The sequence below is a fragment of the Grammomys surdaster genome, unplaced genomic scaffold (genome assembly GCF_004785775.1).
Source record: "Grammomys surdaster isolate TR1022 unplaced genomic scaffold, NIH_TR_1.0 352, whole genome shotgun sequence".
NCBI classification, from domain to species: domain Eukaryota; kingdom Metazoa; phylum Chordata; class Mammalia; order Rodentia; family Muridae; genus Grammomys; species Grammomys surdaster.
The window spans coordinates 763,423-790,070 of record NW_021604771.1 but is presented as its reverse complement, the minus strand read 5'-3'; the positions used below and the strand labels follow the sequence as shown (position 1 = coordinate 790,070).

The window sequence follows — 26,648 nt, the reverse complement described above, 5'->3', positions numbered from 1 at the left end:
CAGGCAGATACGCGGGGCTAGGAAGCAGGCGAAAGGCAAGGGGTGGGAGAAGAGAAACACAGTAATTGCATAATGGGTTTAAGCTTTCCTTAGGGAATGATAAGAATGCTTTAGAACTTGTTAGAGGTGATGGTTGCATTGCCACTGGACCAAACACTTTATTTATTGTTTTGTGACAGTTTCATATAGCCCATTTCACATTGGTTAAAAAGGGAAGGGGAAAAATTACCCCAATTTGTTTTTTTTTTTGGTTTGTTTTTCTCTTTCTGTTTTTGTTTTTCTTTTATTTATTCTATGTTTGTGTGTGCATCTGTGGACATGCTGGGATCCCATGTACATATGGAGGCCAGGAGGACAGATGCCTGCCTATGGAGAATAGTTTTCATGCAATTTAATCTTTTCTCCCTTACTTCTTCTAGAGCTGATATTATTTCATCCTTCAGCAACTCTTTAAAAGAAAATAGTATGCTTATTTAGTGTGTGTGTGTGTGTGTGTGTGTGTGTGTGTGTGTGTGTGTGAGAGAGAGAGAGAGAGAGAATGAGAGAGAGAGAGAGAGAGAGAGAGAGAGAGAGAGAGAGAGAGAGAGAGAGAATATGTCAGGGTTGGTTACAAGTGCCTCTACCTAGTGAGCCAACTCACTAGCTCCAGCAAATCAAATGAAGTGATAAAGACAAGTTATCCCAGCCCTGGGGAGGCAGCTGCAAGATTACTTCAAGGACACCTTGTGTACAATTCAGAGGACAATCCTGAGACATTAAGTCAAGCAAATAAACCAAAAAAAATCAAGCCAGATTTGACATTTATCAGGGAGGTTGACCAGATTGTTACTAAGCTAAGCTGATGAGGGACCAGATATGGATGAGGTCACAGAAGCCATGGGAGACAAACAGCTTAATACTGGAAAGACAGGGGAGGTCAGAGGAAGATGTCCTTGTTAGAAAGTCAGATTTTAATCTAGGAATGTGTTAATTAACTAGAGCAGCATTCAGACCGAAGAAGTGTTCAGCATCTCCCAAATTTCTGCCTTTAAGTAGGGAATTTACTTCCAGGATAGCCAAAGATACACAGAGAAACCCTATCTCAAAACAAACAAGAACAAAAAGAAGGGATTTGCTATGTGGTCCTGGTTTTGTTGTGACAGATCCAACAGAGGAAACAACTTGGACACAGGTTCAAGCCAAAAGAAAAATCTTTTATTTATTCATTCATTTGTTTACTTATTTTTATTGCATGTGCACTGGTGTTTTCCCTGCATGTATGTCTGTGTGAGGGTGTTGGATCTCCTGAACTGGAGTTACAGACAGTTGTGAGCTGCCATGTGTGTGCTGGGACTTGAACCCGAGTCCTCTGGAAAAGCAGCTGGTACTGTTAATCACTGAGCCGACTCTCCAGGCCCTAGAGAGTCTTTATTAGCTAACAGTGACTACACTGTGTGTTCTTGATCCCAGGGTAGCCACAAGTTGTTCTCGGGATGAGCTTTTAATCACAAAACTGATAATCTGTCTTGACATACTTCAGTTAACAAGAACAGTTAGCCAGAAGCAGAGCTACAGAAGCCAAAGGGTAAGACTTGTACAGCTAGAAACTTTTCCAGAACTGTGAACTTTGAAGGATTTTAGATATCTGTTCTTGTTTTGGCAGAGGGTGCTGTCTATGAGCTGGATTCCAAGGCCAGAATACTACATCCGTCATGGCTTCAGTTGTGCTAAGGTCTGGGATCTATTAATATCTGGTGGCCTGTTACAGCTTACTTCTGCTTATGGAGTCAGGTGCCTGTAATCCCAGAACTCGGGAGTCTGAGGCAGGAGGCTCTTCTGAGTTTAAAAGGACAGCCTGAGCTACATAGTGCCTTCCAGACCAGCCCCAGCTATAAGAAACCCCTTTACAGCTGGGTGGTGGTGGCGCATGCCTTTAATCCCAGCACTTGGGAGGCAGAGGCAGGTGGATTTCTGAGTTCGAGAGTTCAAGGCCAGCCTGGTCTACAGAGTGAGTTCCAGGACAGCCAGGGCTACACAGAGAAACCCTGTCTTGAAGAGAAAAAAAAAACAACTTTTTTCAGAAACACAAAAAGCACAAAAAGCAGCCAGGAAGTAGTGGCAAATATCTTTAATCTCAGCATTTGAGAGGCAGAGGAAGGCGGTTCTCTAAATTGGAGGCCAGCCTGGTCTACAGAAGAAGCTCCAGGACACAGAGAAACCCTGTCTCAAAACAAGCAAACAACAAAAACAAAGACAAAAAAAGCTCCAGTGATATAATTGAGTTGATAGCGTTCTTCCTAGCATGGACAAAGCCCTGGGTTTAACACACAGCATCAAGTAAAGATGGTGTGATGAAGGCTGGCATATCTGCACGCTGAAGATGGAGATGGAATGATGAGAATTCAAGGTGGTAAAGACCAGCCTTAGATAGATGAGATCCTGTCCCAACTCCTCAAAGGAGTAGACCTGGGCTGTTCTCTTGGCTGATGGCACAGGTCTCAGTTGTGTGAAAGTATTTTCTATTCACCTGATGTAGTTGTTGACTTGGAGGCTTACCGCCTCTGTCTGCTAACAGAGGCCTAGTCCTGAAAGCTTCTAGCCTCCAAACAACCATATTTAGGCCTAGAATGTTTTCAGCCTTTGAGACTTGCTGCTGAATAAGCTCACCTTTTCTAGCTCTTTCTGAACTCTGGCTAGCTGGTCAACTCAGCTATTCTGGCTCAAAACTCCACTCCTCACTGACTGATTCAACCTGGCTTTTCTCTGCTTCTGAATTGCCCTGCTTGGCCTCATACTAACTTTGGCAATCTGTTCTAATCTTCAGACTCCTTCTTATTCTCTGAATGGTTCTATCTTCACCTGTGTCTATCTTGTTCTCTCTCTCTCTCTCTCTCTCTCTCTCTCTCTCTCTCTCTCACTGCCTCTGTCAGTGTGTCTGCCTCTCTCTGTGTCTGTCTCTGTCTCTCTGTGTCTCTGCCTTTCTCTCTCTCTCTCTTTCTCTCTCTCTCTCTGGAACCTGTCTCTGTACAACTGTCCTGGTAAGACTGCCCTCTCTCCTTCACTCTCTCTGCCCTGCTCTCTCTTAAGCAGCCTCTCTTTTCTCACTGTTCTCAAGAGAGTTGGGCATATCCTATTCTATCAACTCTTTCTCTGATTCGTCACTTCATCTGTCACTCATCTAACAGCCCTTTCAAACACAGGTGCTTCCTTCTACAAACTAACGTTACCGTCATTGTTTGGGGTTAAAGGTGTGCGCTAAGGACATGAGTGTATTTCAGCAAGAGTTGCCATGTTGCTGTATTAAATCTCTCTACCCAAGCATTTGCTGGGTACATCTCATTTTCTTCCTAAATGGAAATCAAAACCCAAGCCTCACACATGGTGCATGTTGTATATCCACAGGCTACACCCTCATCCAGGAATCTACTTCAACAGTCTGGAAGACACTTGGCTATTTAGTGGGGTTTTTTTTTCTTCAATATTTTTATTAGCTGTTTGAAAATCTTAGCTGGGTGGTGGTGGTGCACCCCTTTAATCCCAGCACTTGGGAGGCAGAGGCAGGCAGATTTCTGAGTTCGAGGCCAGCCCAGTCTACAGAGTGAGTTCCAGGACAGCCAGGGCTGCACAGAGAAACCCTGTCTCGAAAAAACAAAAACAAAAACAAAAGAAAGAAAGAAAAAGAAAGAAAGAAAATCTTATACAATGTGACAGCACCCAAGGAAGATATAGTCATCTTTATCTGGAGAGATGCTTAGGATAGGGGGCTGTCTTAGAATGCAGGAGAGATAAGGGCAGTGAGGCATGGACCTCAGACACTTGAAAGTGTGATGTGTATGATACTTGCTTGGTAGATGGGACCACGAAGCTGTGAGTTGGCTAAACCCCAAGATCATGGAACAGTGCAAAACTTCAGCCTCCTTAAAAACAAAACGTTGTGGCAGCACATATACTAAAACTGGAGCAACACAGAGAAGATCAGCATGGCCCCTGAGCAAGGATGACACACAAACTCGTGAAGCGTTCCATACTAAAAAAAATGTTGGCTGGTTGGTAGTGGCAGATGCCTTAGCACTTGAGAGACAGAGGCAGGAGGATATCTGAGTTTGAGGCCAGCCTGGTCTACAGATTTGAGTTCCAGGATAGCCAGGTGGATACAGAGAAACCCTGTCTAAAAAAAAAAAAAAAATCAAACTAAAACCAAACCACCACCAACAAAACCCACAGAATATTATGCATGGCATAGTGGCACACACTTTCAATTCCAGCACTCTGGAGGCAGAGACAGGAGGAGGATCACTGTAAGTTCAAGGCCAGGCTGGTCTACATGGTGAGTTCTAGGACAGCCAAAGCTGCATGTCTCAAAAGAGAAGCTACTATGTTTTAATTAATTGTGCGTGTGTGTGTGTACTTGTGTGAGGATGCACAGGCCTTAGCATGAATCTGGAAGTCAAGAACAACCTTCAGGAGTCGGTGCTCTTTCCATCATGTAGATCCTGGCTGTCAGACGTGTGGGCAGGTGCTTTTACCCACTGGGCCATTTCAGTGTTCCCATCTCACTTCAATCGATTGTTCCTTCAGTTCGTATTAACAAAACATTCTCTGACGTAGGCATTGTTCTAACCCACCAAACAGATAACTTATGAAAAACAAAAACAAAGACTGCCTGCCCCAAGCATGGAGCTTATTTGTTTGGACGTAATTATGATATCCTGCTAATTATATTTGCAGGATTGAAGAAGGGGTGATCCTAATTACAGGAGTTTCCCCCGTGGGAGTGCCCCATGAGTCAGAGCTTGTCTCCTAAGTCCCAACTCCTCAGCGTCGTCTGTTTCCGACCTGTTCATAGGCAGGACAAGAAAACTTCACAGAGTTCTTGTAGGTACAATTTTCCAAACGATAATGAATATTGGGAAAGAGAAAAAAAGGTCTTCTTGCCAAGCAGGGTTGGCAATGAAGTTTTGTTGCCATGGCAACCAATGGTCTCCTGGGGCGGGGGGGGGGGGCAGCTGTGGCGCTCGTGTGCGTTCACCTCTTTCCTTCCTGGTTCGCTCAGAGATTTTGCCCTCCTTCAAGCCGAAAGAAAGAAACTAGAGCCCCGGATTCTAGGGTGATGGACCGAGGCCTTAGCGAATGGAAGCGTGGTCCTGCCTAAGGCCAACCAATAAAACACGAAGTTTGTATCTGATAGAGCCCGCCCTCTTTTCACTTGGACCTGAATAACCTGACCCAGACAGTGTTTCGGTTGGAGTGACGGCTCTTTGAGCCAATGAAAGCATTGATTTGGGGAAGAGCCGAGAAAGAGGCGGGACAGATATTTATGGCAACGTCTGAATGACAGCGACTCGAGCCATTAGCTATAGTCCGCTGGATTTATTGACAGAGTGGGCGTGGTGGGGTTTTGTCAGGGCACCGACTGGGGACCAAGGAGAGGCAGGAAAAAGAGAGCAATGAGAGTCAGCCAATAAGAACAGCGCAAGTTTCATAGCAACGGAAGAGTGACGGCGGATTGGGCCAATAGAGGGTTGAGCTTCCTGACATCCCGGTCCAGGGGAGGCGCGGCAGCTGTGTCTGACGAGAGCCGGAGAAGGCGGTGGGTGGAGGTGGCGGCTGCAACGCGGGCGCCTGAGGAGAAGGAGGAGGAGGAGGAGAAGCGGGTGAGGGGCGGCGCGGGGCCCGACCTCTGAGTCCCCTCTTGGCCCCCGCCCCGCGCCGCCCGGCCTCCCAGTCACCCCCTGACCCGACGGTCCCCGGGCCCTTCCTCGAGCCTTGCGGTCCAAGTCTCCAGCCCCGCGGATCTACGCGCTCCTCACTCGTAGCCTTCCCTGCACCCCTGGAGCCCATGCCGACTCCTCTCTCACTCTCAGGTCTTTCCTTGCACCGTAGGATCGCTCCCTGCCCCACCAGGTCCCATCCCCGCCACCTTTTCCTGCATCGTTACCTACCCTGTCACACTCAGGGCACTTCCTGACTCCTGTCTCACTAGCCTGGCCTCTGAGGCCCTTCCTCTGACTCTCTGCTTCCCCAGCCCCCTTCTACAACCCTCCCAGGCTTTAGTTAGCTACTTAGCGCCCCCAGTTCCCTCCTCAAACCCCTAGGATCTCTCAGGTTTCCATCACTTCAGATCCCCCAGGACTTCCCCCAAACCCTGCTTGGAACCTCTAAGCCCTTCCCTTGGACCCCCAGGCCCTTGGACCCTTTGGATTTTGTGGGCTCCTCCCTTGCAACCGCAGGGGCCTCATTCCTCACTCCCCACCCTTCACCCCCTGACTTCCCTCCATGTTTCTCTCCCCTTTCCCTCCCTTCACACCATACTCCCTATACCTGGCTTTGTCTTTTCCCAGCTTCCAGGCTTTTTTCTAAGCACCCTCTTTATTTAACCCAGACTTGTTTTGGTTTGTTTTTTTTTTTTCCAGATCTTTCTCCCAGAGCGGGAGAGTGTGTCTGACACACTCTGTCTCCTTGCTCTCTCCCAAAGTGCAGCATTATCAGACACACCATAGTGAGGGTACTGAGTAACCTGTCTCTCCATCTTCCTTGATTTGGTTTTCTGAATCTATTTTTTTCCCTCTTTCCCTCCTACCCTTTTGTTTTGACTTCTTCCTTCTCTCCATTCTGTCTCTTCTTCCTGTTTTTGTCCTCTTGAGGGCCCTCCCCTTTGCTGGAATTCTCTGTGGGGGGGGATAGGTACTGGATCCTTCTTCCTGTAATGGCTGCCTGGGTTCCCTCCACAACCTTTTGACCCCTCCCAAGAGGAGGATGACCTTGGAGGGAGGCGACGATGACAAGGGAATCAGCCTAGCAAGGGTCAGCAAAGGCAGGCAAGAAGCTCAAAACATGGAGTTCATTTCCCCCTTTCCCTTGATGAGAGCCCAGCTGTCCCAACTCCCTCCTGCAATGCTAAGCTTTTGGAGTTATCCTAGACTGCCAATTAGTCTTCCTTCCCCCTGGGTACATAGGGACCTGTCTCCGACTTGTGCATTTGGCAAGGTGGTCTTTGTATGTGCTGACATCTGTGAAAGCATACATGTCCTGGGAAGCTATTGTGTGTGATTGGGGGATGTGTGTCTGTTTTGCAAGAGGGGAGGGAAATACGTAATGCACAGGAGACTGTATTTCTCTTAGGGTTTCCTCACTCAAAAGTATCTGTTGGGTATCATTCTTGCAGAAAGCCCTGTAGAGTCAATATTGATGCCCCCCTCCCCCGTGTTCTCCTACAGATAAGCAGGCTCTGGGCCCCACAGACATCCCATGCAGCTTCTGAGTGGCATGCCCATGTGCCCTGTTCCGTGCCAGAAACAGCATGGTTTTTAGAGCACCATGGGGCCTGATCGAGTGACAGCCCGAGAACTGTGCGAGAATGATGACCTGGCCACCAGCCTTGTTCTTGACCCCTACCTCGGTTTCCGCACCCATAAGATGAATGTCAGGTGAGGGGGGATTTGGGGGTCCTGGGTCCTGGGTCCTGGGTCCTGGGTCCTGGAGCCTTTCTCTTGTGTTTTTACTCAGCCTGGTCTCCCTGAGGCTTCAGGTAGGTTCCAGGGGTCTGGGAATCCCTGGAACCCAGGCATACCCTTTCTCCCAGCCCTGTGCCCACCGTGCGGCGACAACACCACCTTCGCTCAGCACTGGAAGCTTTCCTAAGGCAACGGGACCTGGAGGCTGCATTCCGGGCCCTGACACTGGGAGGCTGGATGGCCCACTACTTCCAGAACCGTCCCCCTCGTCAGAAGGCTGCCCTCAAGAGCCACGTGAGGGAGCCCATGCCCCAGCCTGCCCTGCACTGTGCTCTCCATGTAGCAGATTCCAGAGCTCTCAGGAGAGTAGCCCCCAGGTCCAAGACTGCCTTGCTGCTGGGGACAGCCTGCAAGGAAGGCTCAGAATCCTAGAAGAAGATAATTGGGGGTGGGTGAGCTGAGATGAGTCCACCCTCCTCTTCCTTTAACAGATGAGGACACCTAGACCCAGAGAGGACGCAGGGCACACAGTCAAATGACAAAGTAGACCTGGTCCAAGAGAAAGAGGCCCCTGTGGTTGGCCCTGCTCATCTCCCTGCCCTCCCCCACTGTTCTCTCAGATTTTTTGCTACCTCCGAGCCTTCCTGCCTGAGAGTGGCTTCACCATTCTGCCCTGCACCCGCTACTCCATGGAGACTAATGGGGCCAAGATTGTGTCTACCCGTGCTTGGTAAGGAGGCTGCTGGGAGCAGAGACCCAGTCCCTCTGGATGAGGTAGGACCCAGGGGGAAGTGGGGGATTTGAGAGAGAATGAATGGAAGATGCACTGGCTGGCCCTGCACCTCGGAGCTCCTGTTCCCAGGGTGCTTCTGTGTGAGAGGCCCCCATCCCCAGCAAGCACTGGGAGGCGTTGCTCAGAGCCCTATAGCCTAAGCCTCTCGGCAGGAAGAAGAATGAGAAGCTAGAGTTGCTGGTGGGCTGCATTGCAGAGCTGCGTGAGGAGGATGAATACCTGCTCAGGGCCGGCGAGAACGACTTCAGCATCATGTACTCCACCCGCAAAAGGAGTACCCAGCTGTGGCTCGGCCCAGCTGCCTTCATCAACCATGGTGAGGGCAAGGCTAGAGAGAGGATGCTGGGGGTTGGGGGGGGAGACAGACCAGTGCGTGAGACAAGGGAGAGGGGCTGTCTTTACTTGCTCACTCTTTCTCTTTTCTCTCCTGTCCACCCCATGGAGGCAGACTGCAAACCCAACTGCAAGGTGAGACCTTCAGAGCGTGAAAAGGGCGGGCGTGTGGGAATCAAAGTGGAGGGAGGGCTGGTTTTGGACTATCCAACCTGGCAAGGTGATTTCCTATCCTTTGCAGTCCCTCATAGTTGGTAGCAGCACCTAGGGTGGGCAGCATGGGAAGGCCTGCGCCCTGAAGGACATCAGGTCGGGGAGAGAGGGGCATCAGTTGTGGCGGAGCCTGGGTTACTGGCTGAAATGGAGGCAGAGCTGTGATAGGGAGACGGATTAGCAGGTGGCTAATCTCACTAGGCAGCTTTGAAGGCAGGGACGGGGAGAAGCCAAGAAAGGGACCTGCCAAGTTCTAGGTTAATCTTGGCAACTTCAGTGAAAGTATATTTCAAAAGTGCTAGGGATGTAGCTCCGGGTGGAGTGCTTGCTTAGCATGTGTAAGACCCTGAGTCCATACCACAGAGACAGAACAGAGAGAGCTAACAGTGTTGCTTAGTGGTAGTGCTCTGCCTAGCATATGAGTGGCCTGAAGTCAACCCACAGGACCAACAAGAACAAAAGCAGAGTTTTAGTTGAGCACCCTGTCTTGTACTCGTGAATCGGTGTTTGAGAGACAGAGGCAGGAGGACTGCTACAAGTTGGAGGCCAGCTTGGTCTGCATAGTAAGTTTTGGGTCACCCAAGACTATATAGTAACAAGGTCCTGTCTTCAAAACTAAAAAGGGGGCTAGAAAGATGACTCAGTCATTAAGAGCACTCACTGGGTGCTCTTCCAGAGGACCTGGGTTCAATTCCCAGCACCCATGTAGCCATTCACACCTGTGTGTAGGTCTAGGTCAAGGGCTTCTTATATCTTCACACAGACATACATGCAGGGAAAACACCAATGACCATAAAATAAAAATTAGTGTGTGTGTGTATGTGTGTATGCATGTATAACCAAGTAACAATAATAATAATAATAAAGTAAGGTAAGGGTAGTCCACTAGAAGCCCCCAATTTGTGTTCTGTCAGGACACAGACCTCTGGCCCTCTGTGGGAGCACCCATGTCATGACTAAGGGCCAAAGCTCAGCTTCCTGACTCAGATCTGGAAAGAGTTATAGCTGTGTGGCCTGGTCTCAGGTTTCTCCTGTTGTTGGGGTCAGGTGGTAGACACCTGAGAACGCACAAGACTTGTTCCGTGTGTCAGAGGCTCTCGGGATGAGTGACACACAGCCCTCTCTAGGCCCTTTGCCTTGTATGCAGACACTGAGTGGCACCATGCACACAGTCGTTAGCTTGCTCACTGAGTAGAGTGGTCTGGAATCAGCAGGCTTTGGAGGAGCAGAGCTTTTGTACATGTTGAAGAAACTCAGAGGCACAGAGGGCAAGGCATTTCACACCATGTGTCTGGGACTGTAGTGAGGCACCCCATAACCAAAGAGGTGGCAATCTGACTACTAAGCTTAGTCGATTCTCCTTCCAGCAGCATGATGGGAGATTTGGCTTCTAGATGGCTATGGCAGCAGTGTGTAGGAGGCTCAGTGGAAAGGGAAGAAGTGTACAGAGTGAGGGTGGCCATGAGGAGATTGGCATGTGATAGACCTTCAGGTGATAAAGGACCAACTGAAGGAAGAGCAGGAGGACGAGAGGAGAGCGAGGATCTAGGAGGTGCTACATTCAGGAACTGGCCAGTCGGCCTGGAGGCCCTCAGGCAGGGAGGCATGTAGGTTCACTTTGGGTATCAGGTTTGAGTGGCCGGCTGGCTAGATAGCTAGATGTTGCCCATGTTCCCTCCCACATTGGGAGTGCAGAGATAGCTGCAGATGGGGGAGAGAAATAAGAAGTCTATAGGGTAGCCTCGGGATGAGTGATCCTAAGTGCCGGGCTGGAGGAGACGAGAATCTGGCTGCAGAGTGGACACCAGCCCTGGGAGACTGGGAAGTAGCCAGAGAGGCAGAGAGGCAAGGAGGCGTGGCTCCTGAGGAACTCTGCTGAGAGGACGGGTAGATCTGAGGGGCAGAGCTTGATACTTGTCCACAAGTCAGAGGAAGAGCACAAGGAGTGTCACCGCATCCTGCCTGGAGGTCAGGTTAGCTCACTGACTGTCAGGGAGGGGTAGACACAGAAAGCGGGCTCTTAAAAGGCTTTGTGGAGAACAGGCTCCAGCCAGGATAGCTACCAATAAATGGTGGGGTAGGAGAAGGCTCCTTAGCTGCAGCCTAACTCATTACAGAACCCTTGGACCTGGGTCCCTGGCCAGGTTGTGGAGCTGGATAGCTCCTGCCCTGTGCTCCCCGCTAGGATGCTGAGGGGGCATGGCTTCAGTTTGTGCCCTCAGATGGGAATACTGCCTGTGTGAAGGTGCTACGGGACATTGAGCCGGGGGATGAAGTGACTTGCTTCTATGGCGAGGGCTTCTTCGGTGAGAAGAACGAGCACTGTGAGTGCTATACCTGTGAGAGGTAGGCACGGACTGAGTGGGCAGGGTGTGTCAGCCTGCCCTGGGAGGTCAAGGGGTGCTGGGCTGGGATGCAGCCTCAGGATTCACCTAAAACATGTCCAGCCCAGCCTCTCCCTTTGCCCTTTTCTGTTCCTGCAGGAAAGGCGAGGGAGCTTTCAGACTTCAGCCCAGGCAGCCTGAGCTTCGGCCACAGCCCTTGGACAAGTATGAGCTCCGAGAGACAAAGAGGCGTCTGCAGCAGGGCTTGGACAGCAGCCAGCAGAGCCTGATGAGCCTGTGGGCTTGCTCCCACCCGTCCCCACTGCGCCCTGACCCATTCTGTGGTGAGCTTGCCTTTGGGTCACTTTTCCCAATCTGTCCAGAGGAAGAACTGCACAGGTCCTGTTGGCCGGCTCTTACTTTTCCATCTCCTCTGACCTCCACAGCTGCCTGCCAGCCGCCATGCCTGCTGCCTGCTAGCCCCAACTTGGACTACTTGCCCCTCTGGCTCCAGTGGGTGCCTCAGCCCCAGCCCAGAGGACATCCCAGGAAGCGCCGCCGCCGCCGCCGCCACCATCGCCCCAGGATCCGCCAGGCTTCATTGCCCCCTGTCCTCCACACTGCCTGTGTCTCCCTACACCGATGGGGAGGCTGTGGTCCCCACTGCCAACTACGGGCTGAGGCCACGGTGACCCTACCCCTGCTCCCCCAGACTCGCTGGACCCTACAACAGGACTGGTACTGGGCCCGGCGGTATGGGCTACCTTCTGTGGTGCGTGTGAAACTTACCCGCCTAGCCCCAGCCCGACCAGCTGCTCCTGCCCCTGCTGGGAGCCCAGGCCCTGTCCCCACCCCTGACCTCATCCCTAAGCAGGCCCTTGCCTTTGCTCCTTTCTGCCCACCTAAGCGCCTCCGGCTAGTGGTCAGTCACGGTTCTATTGATCTGGACATCAATAGTGGTGAGCTATGATGGGCTGCTTACAAGGAGCCCAGGATGGAGTGCAGAGTCTCTATCCTGGACTCCACCAGAAGGGAAAGAGGGAGCTGACCCTTAACCCAGGTCTGATGCTGGGAGTGTGTCTGTTGAGACATCCCCAGAGAGTTGATCCTTGTTGCTCTGTGGCTACTGACCCCTGAGCCAGCCCCAACCCAGCAGGGAGTCCTGGTCATTTGATGTCCCTGCCCCCACCTCAGGACTGTAGGAGTCATCCCCCTCCCTCCCCTCAGTCTCTTCCTCCCCAGGGAGCAAAGCCATAAGGGGGTGGGGGCCACTCCATGGCGCCTCTCCAGAAGGCCAGGCCTCAGGAAGTGGAATTGACTTGGGGGTTTGCCTTCTCCGAGCTGCTTCCACAGTGGGGAGTGAGCTGGCTCTCAGCTCTGCAGTTGATGGAGGGAGGGGTGGTCAGATGGGGTGGGTGGTACCCAGGGGCACATCCTTGGCTCTGCCCCATGGGTCTCAGGGAGGCCAGGTGTGACCTCATCTTTTTCACGGTGCTATCCCTGGTGCTACTGGGGTGTTGGGGAGGCTCCCTCTCCTCCCCACACCAGAATGGGGTATGATGGGGGATTGGAAGAACTTGAACTTTTTATTAAAACCTTGTAAGCCCTTAGGAGTTTTTTATGTTTTCATGTGATGTCAAGTTGGAGGGTGAGATGTCAGCTTGGCTGGGAAGATCAGGTGGCATGCTTGGGAGACTGACGACTACCCTGCTGTGCCTTAAGCAGGGAGAGGACAGTGGGTCCTGGGGACTGCTGGACTAAGATAAAGCCCTGTAACTGCACAAACAGTGCTTATAGGACATGGCCAAATGCCTTCGCTGCTGTGGGGAACTGAGGAGATAACTAAGAACTGGTGTCCGGGAAGCAGAGTGACCTGCCTGAGGCCATACAGGGACTTGTCACTTCTCAACCAGACCTAGAGCAGAGCCTGGTGTGGTGGCATCCCCTTAACCCCAACACTTAAGAGGCAGAAGCAGACAGAGCTGTGTGAGTTCAAGACTAACCTGATCTACACAGGGAATTCCAGGCCAGCCAAGGCTACAGAGTGAAACTGTCAAAACAAACAAACAAACAAACAACCCTGCACTTGGGGGTGTGCCTATTTAGGAGCAGGTTGAGAGGAGGTGATATGAGGCCAAGAAACTCAGCCTAGCTGATGGGTGGAGGGGACCTCACGTAACCCAGTTGTCCTTAAGCGTTCCCAGTGTACAATAGGATAAAACAAGCTGGGGACATGGTTCAGTGGTGGAGGACTTACACAGCAGATGCCCAGCCCTAAATTTGAATCTTCATACCAGAAAGGAAAAAAAGAACCAAGAAAGAAAAGAGACAGCATGGAGACTGGTGCCGCCTCGGTGGGGCTTTCCCTGTCCTGTTTCTCGCCCTTAGAGAACCTTGGAGGTTGATTTGATGGCTCCTGGAGCCGTAGGGTCCTATGGGGAGAGCCACTGTCTGGAAGTGAAGTGGGGTCTTGAAGGACAAAGCCTATAGGAAGAACAGCAGAGCCATTTTGATGTTCTGGCCTCTCTGCCCGGGAAACACATGAAACTCACCAGTAGCCCCAGAAGAAACAGGTCTCTGAGGAACTACAGAGCTAGAAGGAAGAGGAAAACAGGGCAATTGGTCTTGAATCCTCCCTCTAAGCAGGGGAGGCTGCTAGGAGACAGGGTGTGGCCCTCGGATCATGGGACATTGATCTAGTGGATATAGGTGTGGAAACACTCGCTGGGGGAGGCCTAGAGAGCTGTGGAAAGTTAGTGATGGAGGCAAGGAGCCCAAGTGGGGACTGGCTACATGCAGTAGGCAAGGTGTGATCTGGTTCCTTGTGTAGGTCAATCATGGACAGAGTTGGCCATGATTATAAGAATGGCCCCGAATGGACAGGCAGTGGCAGCACACATTTAATCACAGTGTTTGGAAGGCAGAGGTAGATGGTTCTCTGTGAGTTTGAAGCCAGCCTTCTCTACATAGAAAGCTTGATGCCTGTCTGGTCTTAAAACGTGTTGGAAAGAGACAGGAAGTAGCCAAGTGACAATGACAAGAGGGATTATGGACCTGAGGAGGAGAGGAGGTAGAGGAAGGAATGGGCGTTGAGAGAATATGTACTCTAGACCCAGGACTCTGGGCAGGACAAAACATGGGTGCCCAGCTGATTGTCCTGTGCTCCAGACACCTAACTGGGTGATGTTAGGTCTAGAGGGAGCATTTAGCCTCTACCCCTGACAGTGCCCTCTGGTCAGCTGCCGTTCTCTCAGTAACACTACCTGTCGGGATGGTGAGTGAGCAGTATCTTCCTGAAGCCTTGTCATTACCCTGTACTTCCACCCTGACCCTCCCTCTTAGGTTGTGGTCAGACAGCTCTGAGGCCAAGGTCTAGATGTAGTCATCCCAGGCCATCTGGGGTGTGCCTTGGTGGGCGGTGAGCAGCCCATGGGGCAGGTGGTAGACAGGTCATCAAGGGTGGAACCAGCAAGTCCTCGGAGCTCAGCCATGCCTCCTGTCCTACTTCTGATAACCCGAGTCTTAGCCATCTTGGTTTACAGCTCAAGAAACAGGTTGGTCTCTCAGGAAGATGACTTGCAAAATCAAAGTTATCTTTGAACCTGGGAGTTAAATGTAGTCACCTGAGGCCTTTTAAGACAGAGACTGAGGATTACTTCAGGTCTAGCTGGGAGGCTGATAGCTGTGGGTAACAGCAGATTGCCAGCACAGCCAGCTAGAGGCCTCTATTTAGGATTACTAGTACTGGGCTTCGTGGCTATAATCCCAACACTTGGAAGATAGAGTCAGGATGATTGAGAGTTCGAGGCTATAAGAGACTATCTCAGAACAATAAACAGATAGAGTCACTCTTGAGGATGAAGAGAAGGTTCTGTGGCTAAGAGTGTTTGCTGTTCTTCCTGCCATTAGGCTACTCACAATTTCCAGTAACTCCAGCCCTAGGGCATCTTATGTCCTCTTCTGGCCTCCTCCAACCAGCACCCACCCACCCACTCACACATATTTAAAAAGGGGTCTAGGACGTTATCAGGACAGCATGGTAGTGGTGGTACACACTTTTAATTCCAGTACGAAGGAGGCAGACACGGGTGGATCTCTTTGGTTCAAGGACTACATAGACTCGTCCATAAAATGGTGTCACTCATGGTTGGGAGCATCTGGAACCAAAATGATTGGAAAAGATGGAAAGAAAGAATAATTCAGACAAGTGTGAATGTGCTAAAGAGGTCAGTGGAAGAAACATCATGTATGGACAAAGGAACAGATGGCTCCACATGAGCACAGGATAGACCTGCATTAGAAATCAAAGTGGGCAGGATGCTGTAGAGATAGCTCAGTGGTTAAGAGCATTTACTGCTGTAAGTTCTAAGAGATCTAAGGCTCCCTTCTGGCCTCTTTGAGCACCAGGTATTCAAGGTGTGTGTGTGTGTGTGTGTGTGTGTGTGTGTGTGTGTGTGTACTCGTGCATGTGTACACATGAGTAGTTTATTCATATACATTTTTTAAATTAATAAAATCAGATGTGCCAGGTTTCGGGGTTGCTGAAGGATGGGCAAGTCTGTTGCCTTGTTGGGACAAGAGGGCTCTTATTGAGGGGACAGGATGTTTTTGGAGGGACCAGTGGAGATACAACATGACTAAAAGTGGATACAGTGTCAAAGCAGAGTAGTCAGGGAATAATGGAACAGCATTAGGTCATGGAATGAAGATTCCTCACGACCAGAGACTGGATGGGTGGGAGTGTGATAGCATAGCTGGCCCAGACAGGATGGGAGGAGGATGAGGTGTGGACATTTGAAGACTGGTAACAGGCAGGTGTGGCAACTGAGAGACAGGACAGACACAGTGGAGCCCTGTAGCTGGAGAAGGTTTTGTTGTTGTTATTGTTGTTGGGTTTGTTTGTTTTTGTTTTTTTTTTTTCCGAGACAGGGTTTCTCTGTGTAGTCCTGGCTGTCCTGGAACTCACTCTGTAGACCAGGCTGGCCTCAAACTCAGAAATCTACCTGCCTCTGCCTCCCAAGTGCTGGGATTAAAGGCGTGCGCCACCACTGCCAGCTTATTGTTGTTGTTTTAAAGGAGTGTTTTGTTATTTTTTTTTTTTTAGGAATGGTTTTGTTTTGCCAGCATTTCACTGTGTAATGTAACCTTGATTAGCCTTGAACTCACTATGTAGACCAGGCTAGCTTCACATTCACAGAGATTCACATGCCTCTGCCTTTGGAGTACTGGACTAAAGGCATGGGCTTCCTTCAATGTTGAGATGTTGATTTCATGATCAGAAGCAAAACACAAGAGCCTCTCAGCTTGTTTCTGTCTACCTGCCTGGGAATTATGACTGCCTTAACTCACAGGGTTGCAATCCTTCTTGCCCCCATGATCAAAAGAAGCAGTGTTCAGGGGCTCAGCCAGTAAGCAGTCACCGTGTATGCCTGGATCCCTAGCATGCTGTAATGCCAGTGCTGGGCAGTCAGAAATGGGAGGATCCTAGCCATCTAGTCCGTAAGTTAAGTTCCAGGGGGGTTGGGGATTTAGCTCAGTGGTAGAGCGCTTGCCTAGCAAGCGCAAGGCCCTGGGTTCGGTCCTCAGCTCTGAAAAAAAAAAAAGACAAAAAAGTTCCAGGATTAGCACGAGATACCCTGTCTCAAACACAGGACACAAAACAAGAAAAGAAACAAATATTAGCAGCACCATAACTTTATTTGTGGCATAAAGACAAAGTGGAGGAGGGGGGCCACCCAAGCTGGGGCTTCATGAGAGGATAGCGGTCACTGGGGGTTGATGCCGCCAGGGGAGCAGCGCTCAAGTGCAAGCAAGGTCAGATTTTGCCCGGGAAAGTTCCCTGTTTGATCTGCTCATTCCAGCGCTGCACCTGCGGAGGCAGAGGGATCCCGGCGGCTGCTCAGCCTGAGTCTGAAACCACTACCCTTTCCACCAACCCCTCTCCGCCCTCTCACCCAGCTGATGGGACACAGTGAATGGAATACACGGAAATAGTACTCGCAGGGCTGTGTGTTCTTTCCGCGGCGATTCATGGTCTTCATACACCGATGGTAGTCTGCAGGGGTGAGGGGGTCGTGAGACAAGCCATGCCCAGTCAAGAACAGACCACGACCCACCCACCTAGACCTAGGTCCCACCCTACCTATCATGCCCAGCCCTTTCAGGAGAGTCTGACACTTTCCAATTAATCGGGTTCCTCCTTTCCATTCCGGCCCCCAAACTCCCTTCCTGACTGAGCTCCATCACCTAGTGAGGTTTAGTCCCTTCTGGTTGTCTGCCTCACCTTTGCCCTCCAGGGCTCAGTTCCAGCCGGCTCCAGATCAGGTGCCTCCCTTCACCTCAAGTCCCGCTCTTTTTCTCTTGATCTCTCCCCCTCAGTCCTGGTCTTGCGCTTTACAGACAAGGCTCCATCCCTTCTGGCTCAATCCATTTCACCCCAACGTGGCAATCTTATTCCCTCCAGACCAGCGGCCTCCCTCCATTCTAGGACCCGCCCCTCCATGGCTCAGCCCCACCCACTTTGATGCAGGCCCCACCCCTCCAAGCCAGGGCCCAGCCTCCCATTCCAACGGTCTCCGACAGTCTCCAGGACGAGGCTTCCCCTCTAATTTGGCCCAACCGGTCTTACCCAGAAAATTCTGGTAGCAGTTACGAGTCTGGTTCTGGTTAGGGAAGCGCGGGTCGAAGGGTGGCGTTGTCCATTGGCCCGGAGGGGGCTTCTGGGCTTTAACACCCAACATCCAAGAAGCAATTCCTGCAGGAAGGGGTGCAGGGCTCCGTGGGGCCTAGGGGGCGCCCCGCGCTTCCACCTTTCCCAGCTCCTGACCCACTCTAAACACCACCCACCCTGTCCTCACCAGACTGAAGTGGACCAACGTAGCTGGAATACCCGGGCTGCGGAAACCACCGGTATCTTTAGCTTGAGCGTGAGGGCTTAGTGCCAAGAGCACGCGAGAAATATACGACCCTCAGGCCGGATTGGCTGACCCCCAGGGAGTCCCAGCCAATAGGAGTCGTCTGTAATGCGTGGGTGGGACCAGTGGAGGCCCCTCCCCCAGTTCTTGAAGGCAATCTCCTTGTGGGACCCGCGCACAAGAGCGCATACACTTACCAGTACAAAGACAGGGCTGTTAAGTCTCAGACTAGGACTTTTAATCCCTGCGAAGTTGAGCTTCTCCCTGACATCTGCCCCGCCCCACCCTCCCCAATAATATAAACTTATATCTAGCTCTGGTCTCTAGGGGAAAAGGAGGATCCCATTCCCCTCCCCTCTCTGCGACCACATTCGGTGTTCTCAGCACTCTGCGCCTTACAGTCAGGGTACGCAGCACCCTGCTGGCCTGTCAGGAAAGGAGGAAAGAGGGTATGATTCTTGGCCCCTGACACCCACTCCTCTATGTCCAGGTCTTCCGGATCTCAGGGGTACCTGGCCTCATTGGGCTTCTGGACAATTTGCTGACAGATCGAGCCTCCTGCATTATGTTATCTTAAATCCTTGGGTCGCTGCTTACTGTGGGAAGAGAAAGGCAGAGAACGTTTTAAGGGACTAGCAGAGAGAAAGGTACCCAGGAGTGTAGAAATATATATAATCTACAGCTGTTTATTTAGGCCTTAAAAAGCAGTCAGTATATTTATCATACCTTTCTAGTTCCAAGATGTTTTGATCTTACCTCCACACAACACATTAGTACCACCATTCCTTCATCTCCAAGCTCTTTAAAACCACCATCTACTGTCTGTCTCCATGGACATCTGGACATTTCATAGACATATTTGGTTGGCTTTGGGGGGGGGGTCTGTTCCTTTCACTTGGTATGTGACAGTGTTTTTATTTTGACTTTGTTCCCCCTTGAGGAAAGGTCTCACAATGGCCTGGAAGTTGGCTGGCTTGGAACTGGTTCTGTAGGTCAGAATGGTCTCAGACTTAAGAGATCCACCTGCTTCTCCTTCCCTCTTCTGCTTCCCAAGTGCTGCCATTAAAGGGGGAGATGGGTGGCATGCCATAGGTCCTTGTGGAGATCAGAGGACAACTGTGGCAGTTTGCTCACTCTTTCCACCTTATGGGTCCCAAGGATGGAATTCAGGCTGTCAGTCTTGGGGACTGACAAAAAAGCATTTTTATCCACTGAGCTATCTCAAGGGCTCTTAATAACTTGAGATAGGGTCACTTTATAGTCCAGGTTGGCCTTGATATTGATACATAACTAAAAGTGATCCTGAACTCCTTGGTCCTCATGCCTTCACCTCCCAAGTGTAAGGACCAGAGGTGTGAACTGTCACACTCAGTTCTATTTGGTGCCAAAATAAATCCAGGGGCCTCCTGCCTGCCTGCTAGGCTAGCAAGCACTTTATCAAGTGAGCTATCTCCTGTAATCCCAGCACTTGGGAGACAGAGGCAGGCAGATTTCTGAGTTTGAGGCCAGCCTGGTCTACAGAGTGAGTTCCAGGACAGCCAGGGCTATACAGAGAAACCAAGGGGAAAAAAAGAAAGAAAGAAAGAAAGAAAGAAAGAAAGAAAGAAAGAAAGAAAGAAAGAAAGAAAGGAAGGAAGGAAGGAAGGAAGGAAGGAAGGAAGGAAGGAAGAGAAAACCTCCTCTGGTCCCGCAGTTCTCACAGGCTGGTAACTCCCCCCAAATCACTTCCCCTGAACTGTGGGCTCTCATACCCTCCCCAGTCATCTCAGAGCCGCCCTTGAGCCCTTCTTTCTCTGTCTTGCCCCACAGCTGCCTGAGGTCTTTGCATTCTGAGGGTCTCTGCACCCGCTACACATCCCAGTGACCCTCATCATCGTGGGTGGTTAATATTGTCAACTTAATACGATCAAGAATTGTCCAGGAGACAAACTTCTGGGGTTAATGGTGGTGGGAAGACCCATTCTCAATGTGGGTGGCACTACTCTGCAATCTCCGTGCCAGTGGATAGGAGGACCTGACTTTGGCACTCTAGAACCCATGGAAAAGCCAGGGATGTTGGCCTGGTCCTTTAAGCCCAGCACAAGTGGGCTGGAAACAGGTGGATGTCCAGGGTTCACTGACCAGTCATCTCCAGCCCCAAACAGCATGCTCTAAATTCAGTGAGACTGTCTCAGAGAATAAAGGGGAATGTCACAGAGGAAGACACAAGGAGTTGACTTCTGTCTTCCGAATATGCGTGCACAGGCCAGCACACACTCATACCATCACCCCCCCCCAACACACACACACACAGAAGTAAGTACATGGTGTTTCCCCCATTGAGATGAATTGTCCCCACCACCTGTGCACCAGAATGAACCGTTTCCTCCCTTGTCCTGGATTTTGTCACAGTGTGGAGAACAGTGACTAATGGGTGACCCTTTAAGCATCACGTGCATAGTCAATGAAGCATCCTGTTACCCTTCACAGTGTCAGAGAAAGCCAGGGCTTCTTCACACTCTCTTGTCCAGGCTACCATCATCTCCTGAGCAGCCTCCAATACCTCTTCTGGGTGGCACTCTTATACTCTGCCATCATCCCTGCCCCCAACCCCAGCCACTAACATTCTGGACTCCAGCAAAAAGAGCCCTTTCCACATAAATCAGTTCCAACTATTCTTCTGGCCCCAACCATTCAGCTCACTCAGAGCCAAAGTCCTTAAACTTGTCTGCAGTTTCTGTGTGACTCTGCCGCATCACCAGCACCACCCCCATACACATCCAGTGGCTACTAGTTTCATTCAGTGTTGGGCGGTTCAAGCCCAGGGCTTTGTACATGCTAGGTAAGTACCCTGCCATCTGAGCCCCCACTCATGTCTTTACACAAATGACCCCCAGCTCTGAGGCTGAGGCCACCTTAGGCCACTGAGCTGTAATGGGGTCTACCCTCTGCACTGTGAATGTTTAAGCAATATCCCTGATCCCTAGTCACTAGGTGCCAAGCAGCAACTCCTGCTTCTGCCAGCCTTATTGTTGGGTGCAGTACCCCTACTGCTTAGACCAATATCTGCCACACAGCCAACACTTCATATGTATTCCATGTCTAATGATGTGGGTTGGCTCAGTGTTAAGGTCCGCAGTTAGCATTCCAAATGCCTTGAATGTAATCCTGAGAACCTGTTTCCTCTTCCCAGCCCCACCCTCCGAGACTGGATGCCAATCACTATTCCCAAATACCTGACTATGACGGGCACCAGATTCCTTCACTGGCATCTCAGCTTTTGTGGCCATTTTCCCCTTATTCTCCATTTGCAAAGTGACAGGAAGGAGAATTTCTGAGGTTGACTCTGTCACCATCAAAGGAGGATGCTGTGATTGATTCTTGAATCCTTGGTGTTGTACTGCAGGATTTGGGGGCACTGTGACTGAGGTCTCAGAGGTGGGGGATGTTGTGTAGGTGAAGGGTGTCATCTGCTTTGACATGTCATCCAAACCTAAGATAAGCATGGTGGTGAGAAACACAAGTTTCAGGTATCTTTCAGCTATCAAAGACAGACACGGACGTCTGGCAACTCACTCAAGGGCTCCTGGGAAGTTCTTGACAAGTCCTCAGGCAGATTCCTCTCCATCTGGGGCTGTGTTCTCTCCTTGTTCACTTTAGTACGGGACCCTGATTGTTCTATGACCACTATTGGTGTTCCCTCTGGAAAGGTCAGCTGGCTGGTGTTAAAGGACAAATTGGCCAACAAGGACATGGGAGACACGTTGGAAGTCACAGAGAATGAGGAGGGCAGAGAGATGGTAGCTGGCTTCGGGTGCTGGTGTTGGGAGTTGGCCATGATCATCATCTTGGCAAGGGCAAGCCCCTCTGCAGAGAAGGGCCTATTGTCCTCTGTGTAGGGGTCCTCAGCAGCTATCTCCTTGGTCGAGACCAAATTCTTCTGAATCTCTGTCTCCTTGGACTTTAGATCAGGCACATGCACAGTTGTCTCTGTCTCCATCTTGTGGGCCCTGTCCTTCTCCCTGCCCTTCAAGGCCTCCAGCGTGACCTCTTGGGTTTTGCTAATCAAGAGCTCCTGGGACTGCTTCTTGGTAGTGGCAAAGGGCAGGGCCCTCGTGTCTATCACCTTTGTAGTTTGCTCTCCTACCAACACTGGTTCCTGTTTCCCTTCAGTCTTTCTCTCAAGCACACCTCCTTCCTGTAACATGCTAGGATCCACAGGGGCCTTTGCCCATGAGTCAAGAGGTTTCTGGTATTGGGCAGTTGGATCCTTCTGAGACAGGGTATTTACAAGTGGACGGTCCTTTTTGGGGTGCATGGCTTTCTGGGAATGTGCAGGTGCTTGTAGAAGCTTCTGCTGTGGTGTTAAAGTTTGCTGGGTTGGAGCAGTTACAACTTGGGGCTTCTGGGGGTGTCCAGGAATAGTTGGGGTCTTCTGGGAAACAGAAGGCTGAGAGTTATGGAAACCACTAGGTGTGGCTGAAGACTTCCATCTTGACCACGGTGCAGTTGGAGTCTTTGGAGACAGAGTGGGAAGAGCTGAGGCCATCCGAGCTGGAGCAGGCTTAGCTGGCACCTTATTAGACTGGTCAAAAATGAATGGCATTTTCCCTGGTTCGATGGGGACAGATGCAGCCTTGTGGGAGGACAGCGGCGTCACATGTTTCGGTGAGCCTGTGGACCTGGCCTTGTCTTTAGACTTCGTAAAGATGTAGACGGCAGGAGGGTAAGGTGTATTTATAGGAGTTAGTGTGGTAGATTCAGTATCCATGAAACCTTCAAGGTTTTGCGCCCACAGAAGGGTGTCCAGGTGATCAGAGGAGGTCACGACAGGTAAATCGTTGTTGTTCCGAGAGATGCACTTTGTAGGAGTCTCAATTAGACCACCCCGGCCTGTGTCTTCATCAGAATCAGATTTGTAGGCCTGTACGTGGATGGGGTGGATGTTTCAGGACCAGGGGAGACACAAGACTTGGGAATCTTGTCTTTCAATCTTTCTTCTTCTGACCCAGGAGCCCATATCCCAACCTTCCTCCCTCAGACCCTAGAATCTATATCCCAGTGCTCTTTACTGGACTCTGGACTCCAGGCCCCAGCCTCCCCTCAACCGTGGAATCTAGATCCAAGCCCCTTGTGAATAGCTGGCCTTTGAACTAGAGTGGACCTGGTTTATCGTGTTAGAGATGATGCTGAAGATGGTCCGGATGGTGATGCTGGCCTTGTCTGTAGGACAGAAAGAAGTCTGAGCCTTCTAGGTAAGGGATCAAAATCAAAAGCAAGTTCATGTAGGTAGCAGAGGGTGGGTATTGCTCCTACCAGAAACATGGATTAGAGATTCAGGTCTGTCAGAGCAGGCATCTAAATAGGACCTACAGAAGTAATGCAGTAGGACATTAGTGACATCTGATCCAGGATCCTAAACACAACCAGCCACAAAACCCATTGCCTACTTGTTTTCTGTGACTTTCATTTGATCCTCAGAAGGTTGCAGTTGTGACCAGATGAGAGGCACAGAGTCACCCACAGCCTGAGACCTGAGCGTGTGCTTGACTGGCTGTCCATGGGCAGAGAGGAGACAGTTAGTCAGACTGTCTGGGCAGCCTCTGGAACACACACATAGAGACACACAGGTGCACTCACACATGCACACACATACACATACTTTCACACACTCAAATCTCCCACCTCCCCACCCCCACACACATGCACACCACACCCTGCACACACACACACACACACATGCACACACATGCATGCACGTGCACACACACATATCACACAACACACACACATACACACATGCACATATACATATACTACACACATGTGCACACACACACACACCACACACCCATACACACACACGCTTGCACATACACACTCAAACACACTCCCCCACCCATGCACACATTCATGTGCACAAACACACTGTCTGCTTCACCTTGGTCAGCTTCACCTTGGTCTTCTTTTGTTTTTGAGAAAATATTTTGCAAGGAAAGGTGTGGCCAGCAACTCCAACTGGGAGGAGAGGCAAAGAGAGGAAGGAAGGTCAAGTACCTCAGGTGGCGCTGACATGCAGACAGACTCTGAGGACAAGGTGAGCTCAGCCAGGGAGGGCAGAAGAGCCTGACAAAGTGTGTGAGTCCCACCCATGCTTTGAGGGAGGGTACCTGACACGCAGAAGATGGCCCAGCCTTTGACAGTGATGGCTCACCTGTAAGTTCGCCTTCAGACTGGGTCTGTGGACAGAGGGACAGTTTGCAGAGGTCTCTTTCTTATTTTCATTCTATTTTGGTTTAAGATTTATTTATTCATTTTTATTTTATGTGCATGTGTAAGTGCCTGCATACATGTATGTATACCATGTCCATGCTTAGTGCTTGTGTAGACTAAAAAGGACACTGGATCCTCTGGAACTGGAGTTTCAGATGTTCGTGAGCTGCCATGTTTGTGCTGGGAATCAAATCCAGGTTTTCTGCAAGAGCAATAAATGCTCCTGAAATGCTCTTAAACCATCTAGCACCTTCTGTTTTCTGCCTTCCTTTCTTTCCTTTATCTTTCCTTTCTTTCTTTCTCTCTTCTTTCTCTCCTCCTTCCTTCCTTCCTTCTTTCTCTCTTTCTTCCTTTCTTTCTTCCTTCCTTTCTTCCTTTCTTCCTTTCTTTCTTTCTTTCTTTCTTTCTTTCTTTCTTTCTTTCTTTCTTTCTCTCTTTCTTTGAAACAGGGTCTATATAGTCCTAGATGTTCTGGAGCTTGCTATATAAACCAGGATGTTCTTGAACTCACGAAGACCATCCTGCCTCTGCCTCTTGAGTGCTAGGATTTAAAGATGTGCTACTCACACACACTCCTCGTTCTTTTTAAATGTTTGTGTTTCTATGCAGATGCACATGTGTGTACGTTTGTATGTGTGTACAGACGCATGTGTATGCATGTTTGTGTGCGTGTGCATTTGTATGCATACATATGTATACATATGTGTATGCAGGTGCATGTGTATGCAGGTGCATGTGTATGCATGTGTGGTCACAGAATCATCTCGGATGTCACCCTAGGGAAGGTTGTCCACCTCCTTTGAGACGGTCTCTCACTGACCTGAAGCTCACCAATTAGATTAGTCTTGCTTGTCCAGTGAGCCCCCATGGATCCTCCTGTCTCTTTCTCCTTAATCCTGGAATTAAAACTACACTACACCACACCCAGCACTTAATAAACTTTGTGAAAAGTATGTGTGTTTATGAGTGTGGCAACTAATGGAGGGCAGAAGCATTAGACCACCTGGAGCTGCAGTGCCAGGTGGTTGGGAACCACTCTAGGATTTCAGCACCCATAATTCCTCTGCAAGAGAAGTATGTGCTCTTAAGCACTAAACCACCTTTTCAGTCCCTCAAAATTTTTATTACATTTACTTTTTATTTTGAGGAGGTGCACATGCCATATCCTTGGAAGCCAGGGAACAGCGTTTAGGAGCTTTTAGGCTTTCTACTTCGATCATGTGGAATCAGGAGTTCCAACTCCATCATGATTGGAGGCAAGCATCTTTACTCACTGAGATGTCTCCCTACTTCACACCTAGGGTTTATAAACGCATTCTGGAGGGGGCAGGAGTAAGTTCAGATTCTCGAACGAGCAAGGGAAGTTTCTTATGGATTGAACAACCACTCCAGCCCCTTCTTTTGTTTTCATTTTGAAACAGATTCTCACTCTCTAGCCTATGATAGCCTGAAACTCACTATATAGCCCAGGCTGGCTCCACACTCATTGTAACCCTCCCGCTTCAACCTCCTGATTCTTGGGAATTGCAAGCATGAGTCACCAAACCTTTTCTTTTTTTTAAGAACTAGAAATTATGATTCATTAAAACTAGAAACTTGCTGGCCAAGCAGTGGTGGTGCAGGTCTTTAATCCCAGTACTTGGGAGGTAGAGGCAGGCAGATTTCTGAGTTCCATGCCAGCCTGGTCTACAGAGTGAGTTCCAGGACAGGCAAGGCTATGCAGAGAAACCCTGTCTCAAAAAAAAAAAAAAAATAGAAACTTGCCAGGGGGTTGTAGAACATGCCTTTAATCCCAGCACTTATGAGGTAGAGGCAGGCAGATCTCTAAGTTCAAGGCCAGCCTGGTCAAGGATCAATGGAACACATTCCAGAACAGCCAGGGCTACACAGAGAAACCCTGTCTCAAACTGAAAAAAAAAAAAAAACAAGAAGAGAAGAGAAAAGGAAAGAAAAGAAAAAAAAGAAATCATCCCAAGAATGGAAAGTGAGGACAAAGGCTGCCAGGTGGCTCTGCAAGTAAAGATGCTTGCTGCTAAGCCTGATGACCTGGTTTGACTCCCAGAATCCACATGGTAGGAGAGAACCCATACCGAAGTGTTCATGCATGATCACACACATATGCAAAAAGGAGAGGACCTAGGCTAGTGAATTGTGGGTATAAACTAGACTAGCCTCAAATTTGTAACAAGCCTGTGAGACCAAATCTAGGAAAGACTAAGGCACACAAGTAAATGTTTTCTGGAGATGGCCCACTGTTTTGTATGATCCATGATGGGTGAGCTCTTAGAGGCAAGGTCCTGAGAGACTTCATCCCAGGATTGCTTCTCACTGCTGATATACCTTTCTGTCTCTATTACATAGCCTAACGGTTCCTGGGCATCAGCAC

General features: G+C 50.0%; 3 protein-coding genes, 1 long non-coding RNA gene and 1 pseudogene across 9 annotated transcripts in view; 2 read left to right on the top strand and 3 right to left on the bottom strand.

The window, feature by feature from the left end:
* Positions 1-3,913: 3,913 nt before the first annotated feature.
* Positions 3,914-4,011, top strand: LOC114631183 (annotated as a pseudogene).
* A 1,323-nt stretch (positions 4,012-5,334) lies between these two features.
* On the bottom strand, positions 5,335-6,756 carry LOC114631171. Its single transcript, XR_003712923.1, has 2 exons — positions 6,560-6,756; positions 5,335-5,601 (listed from the first exon to the last, which is right to left on the bottom strand). It is a non-coding gene; the product is annotated as an uncharacterized LOC114631171 (long non-coding RNA).
* On the top strand, positions 5,519-12,706 carry Kmt5c (lysine methyltransferase 5C). Of its 3 annotated transcripts, none has more exons than XM_028779465.1 (9): positions 5,519-5,633; positions 7,197-7,406; positions 7,562-7,727; positions 8,054-8,163; positions 8,379-8,542; positions 8,675-8,694; positions 10,982-11,118; positions 11,256-11,440; positions 11,543-12,706. In XM_028779465.1, the coding sequence occupies exons 2-9, from the start codon at positions 7,297-7,299 to the stop codon at positions 12,064-12,066; spliced, it is 1,416 nt and encodes a 471-aa protein (XP_028635298.1). In that variant the 5' UTR covers positions 5,519-5,633; positions 7,197-7,296; the 3' UTR covers positions 12,067-12,706. The 3 variants fall into 3 exon arrangements, with proteins under 3 accessions (XP_028635298.1, XP_028635297.1, XP_028635296.1); XM_028779464.1 differs by having other exon boundaries at positions 5,537-5,633; positions 8,657-8,694; XM_028779463.1 differs by lacking the exon at positions 5,519-5,633 and adding an exon at positions 5,679-5,843 and having other exon boundaries at positions 8,657-8,694.
* A 4,068-nt stretch (positions 12,707-16,774) lies between these two features.
* LOC114631173 (cytochrome c oxidase subunit 6B2) lies at positions 16,775-18,095 on the bottom strand. Of its 4 annotated transcripts, none has more exons than XM_028779469.1 (4): positions 17,954-18,095; positions 17,725-17,881; positions 17,051-17,151; positions 16,775-16,965 (listed from the first exon to the last, which is right to left on the bottom strand). In XM_028779469.1, the coding sequence occupies exons 2-4, from the start codon at positions 17,834-17,836 to the stop codon at positions 16,912-16,914; spliced, it is 267 nt and encodes an 88-aa protein (XP_028635302.1). In that variant the 5' UTR covers positions 17,837-17,881; positions 17,954-18,095; the 3' UTR covers positions 16,775-16,911. The 4 variants fall into 4 exon arrangements, with proteins under 4 accessions (XP_028635302.1, XP_028635301.1, XP_028635304.1 ...); XM_028779468.1 differs by having other exon boundaries at positions 17,725-17,850; XM_028779471.1 differs by having other exon boundaries at positions 17,098-17,151; positions 17,725-17,850.
* A 483-nt stretch (positions 18,096-18,578) lies between these two features.
* Fam71e2 (family with sequence similarity 71 member E2) overlaps positions 18,579-26,648 on the bottom strand; it is a 9,992-nt gene continuing 1,922 nt past the window's right edge. Inside the window, exons 4-11 of the mRNA XM_028779407.1 lie at positions 24,204-24,228; positions 23,920-24,007; positions 23,440-23,550; positions 23,306-23,358; positions 23,154-23,212; positions 21,566-22,913; positions 21,226-21,482; positions 18,579-18,602 (exon numbers count right to left, since the gene is read on the bottom strand). Coding sequence (XP_028635240.1) covers positions 18,579-18,602; positions 21,226-21,482; positions 21,566-22,913; positions 23,154-23,212; positions 23,306-23,358; positions 23,440-23,550; positions 23,920-24,007; positions 24,204-24,228 — 1,965 coding nt within the window. The remainder of the gene's footprint in view (positions 18,603-21,225; positions 21,483-21,565; positions 22,914-23,153; positions 23,213-23,305; positions 23,359-23,439; positions 23,551-23,919; positions 24,008-24,203; positions 24,229-26,648) is intronic.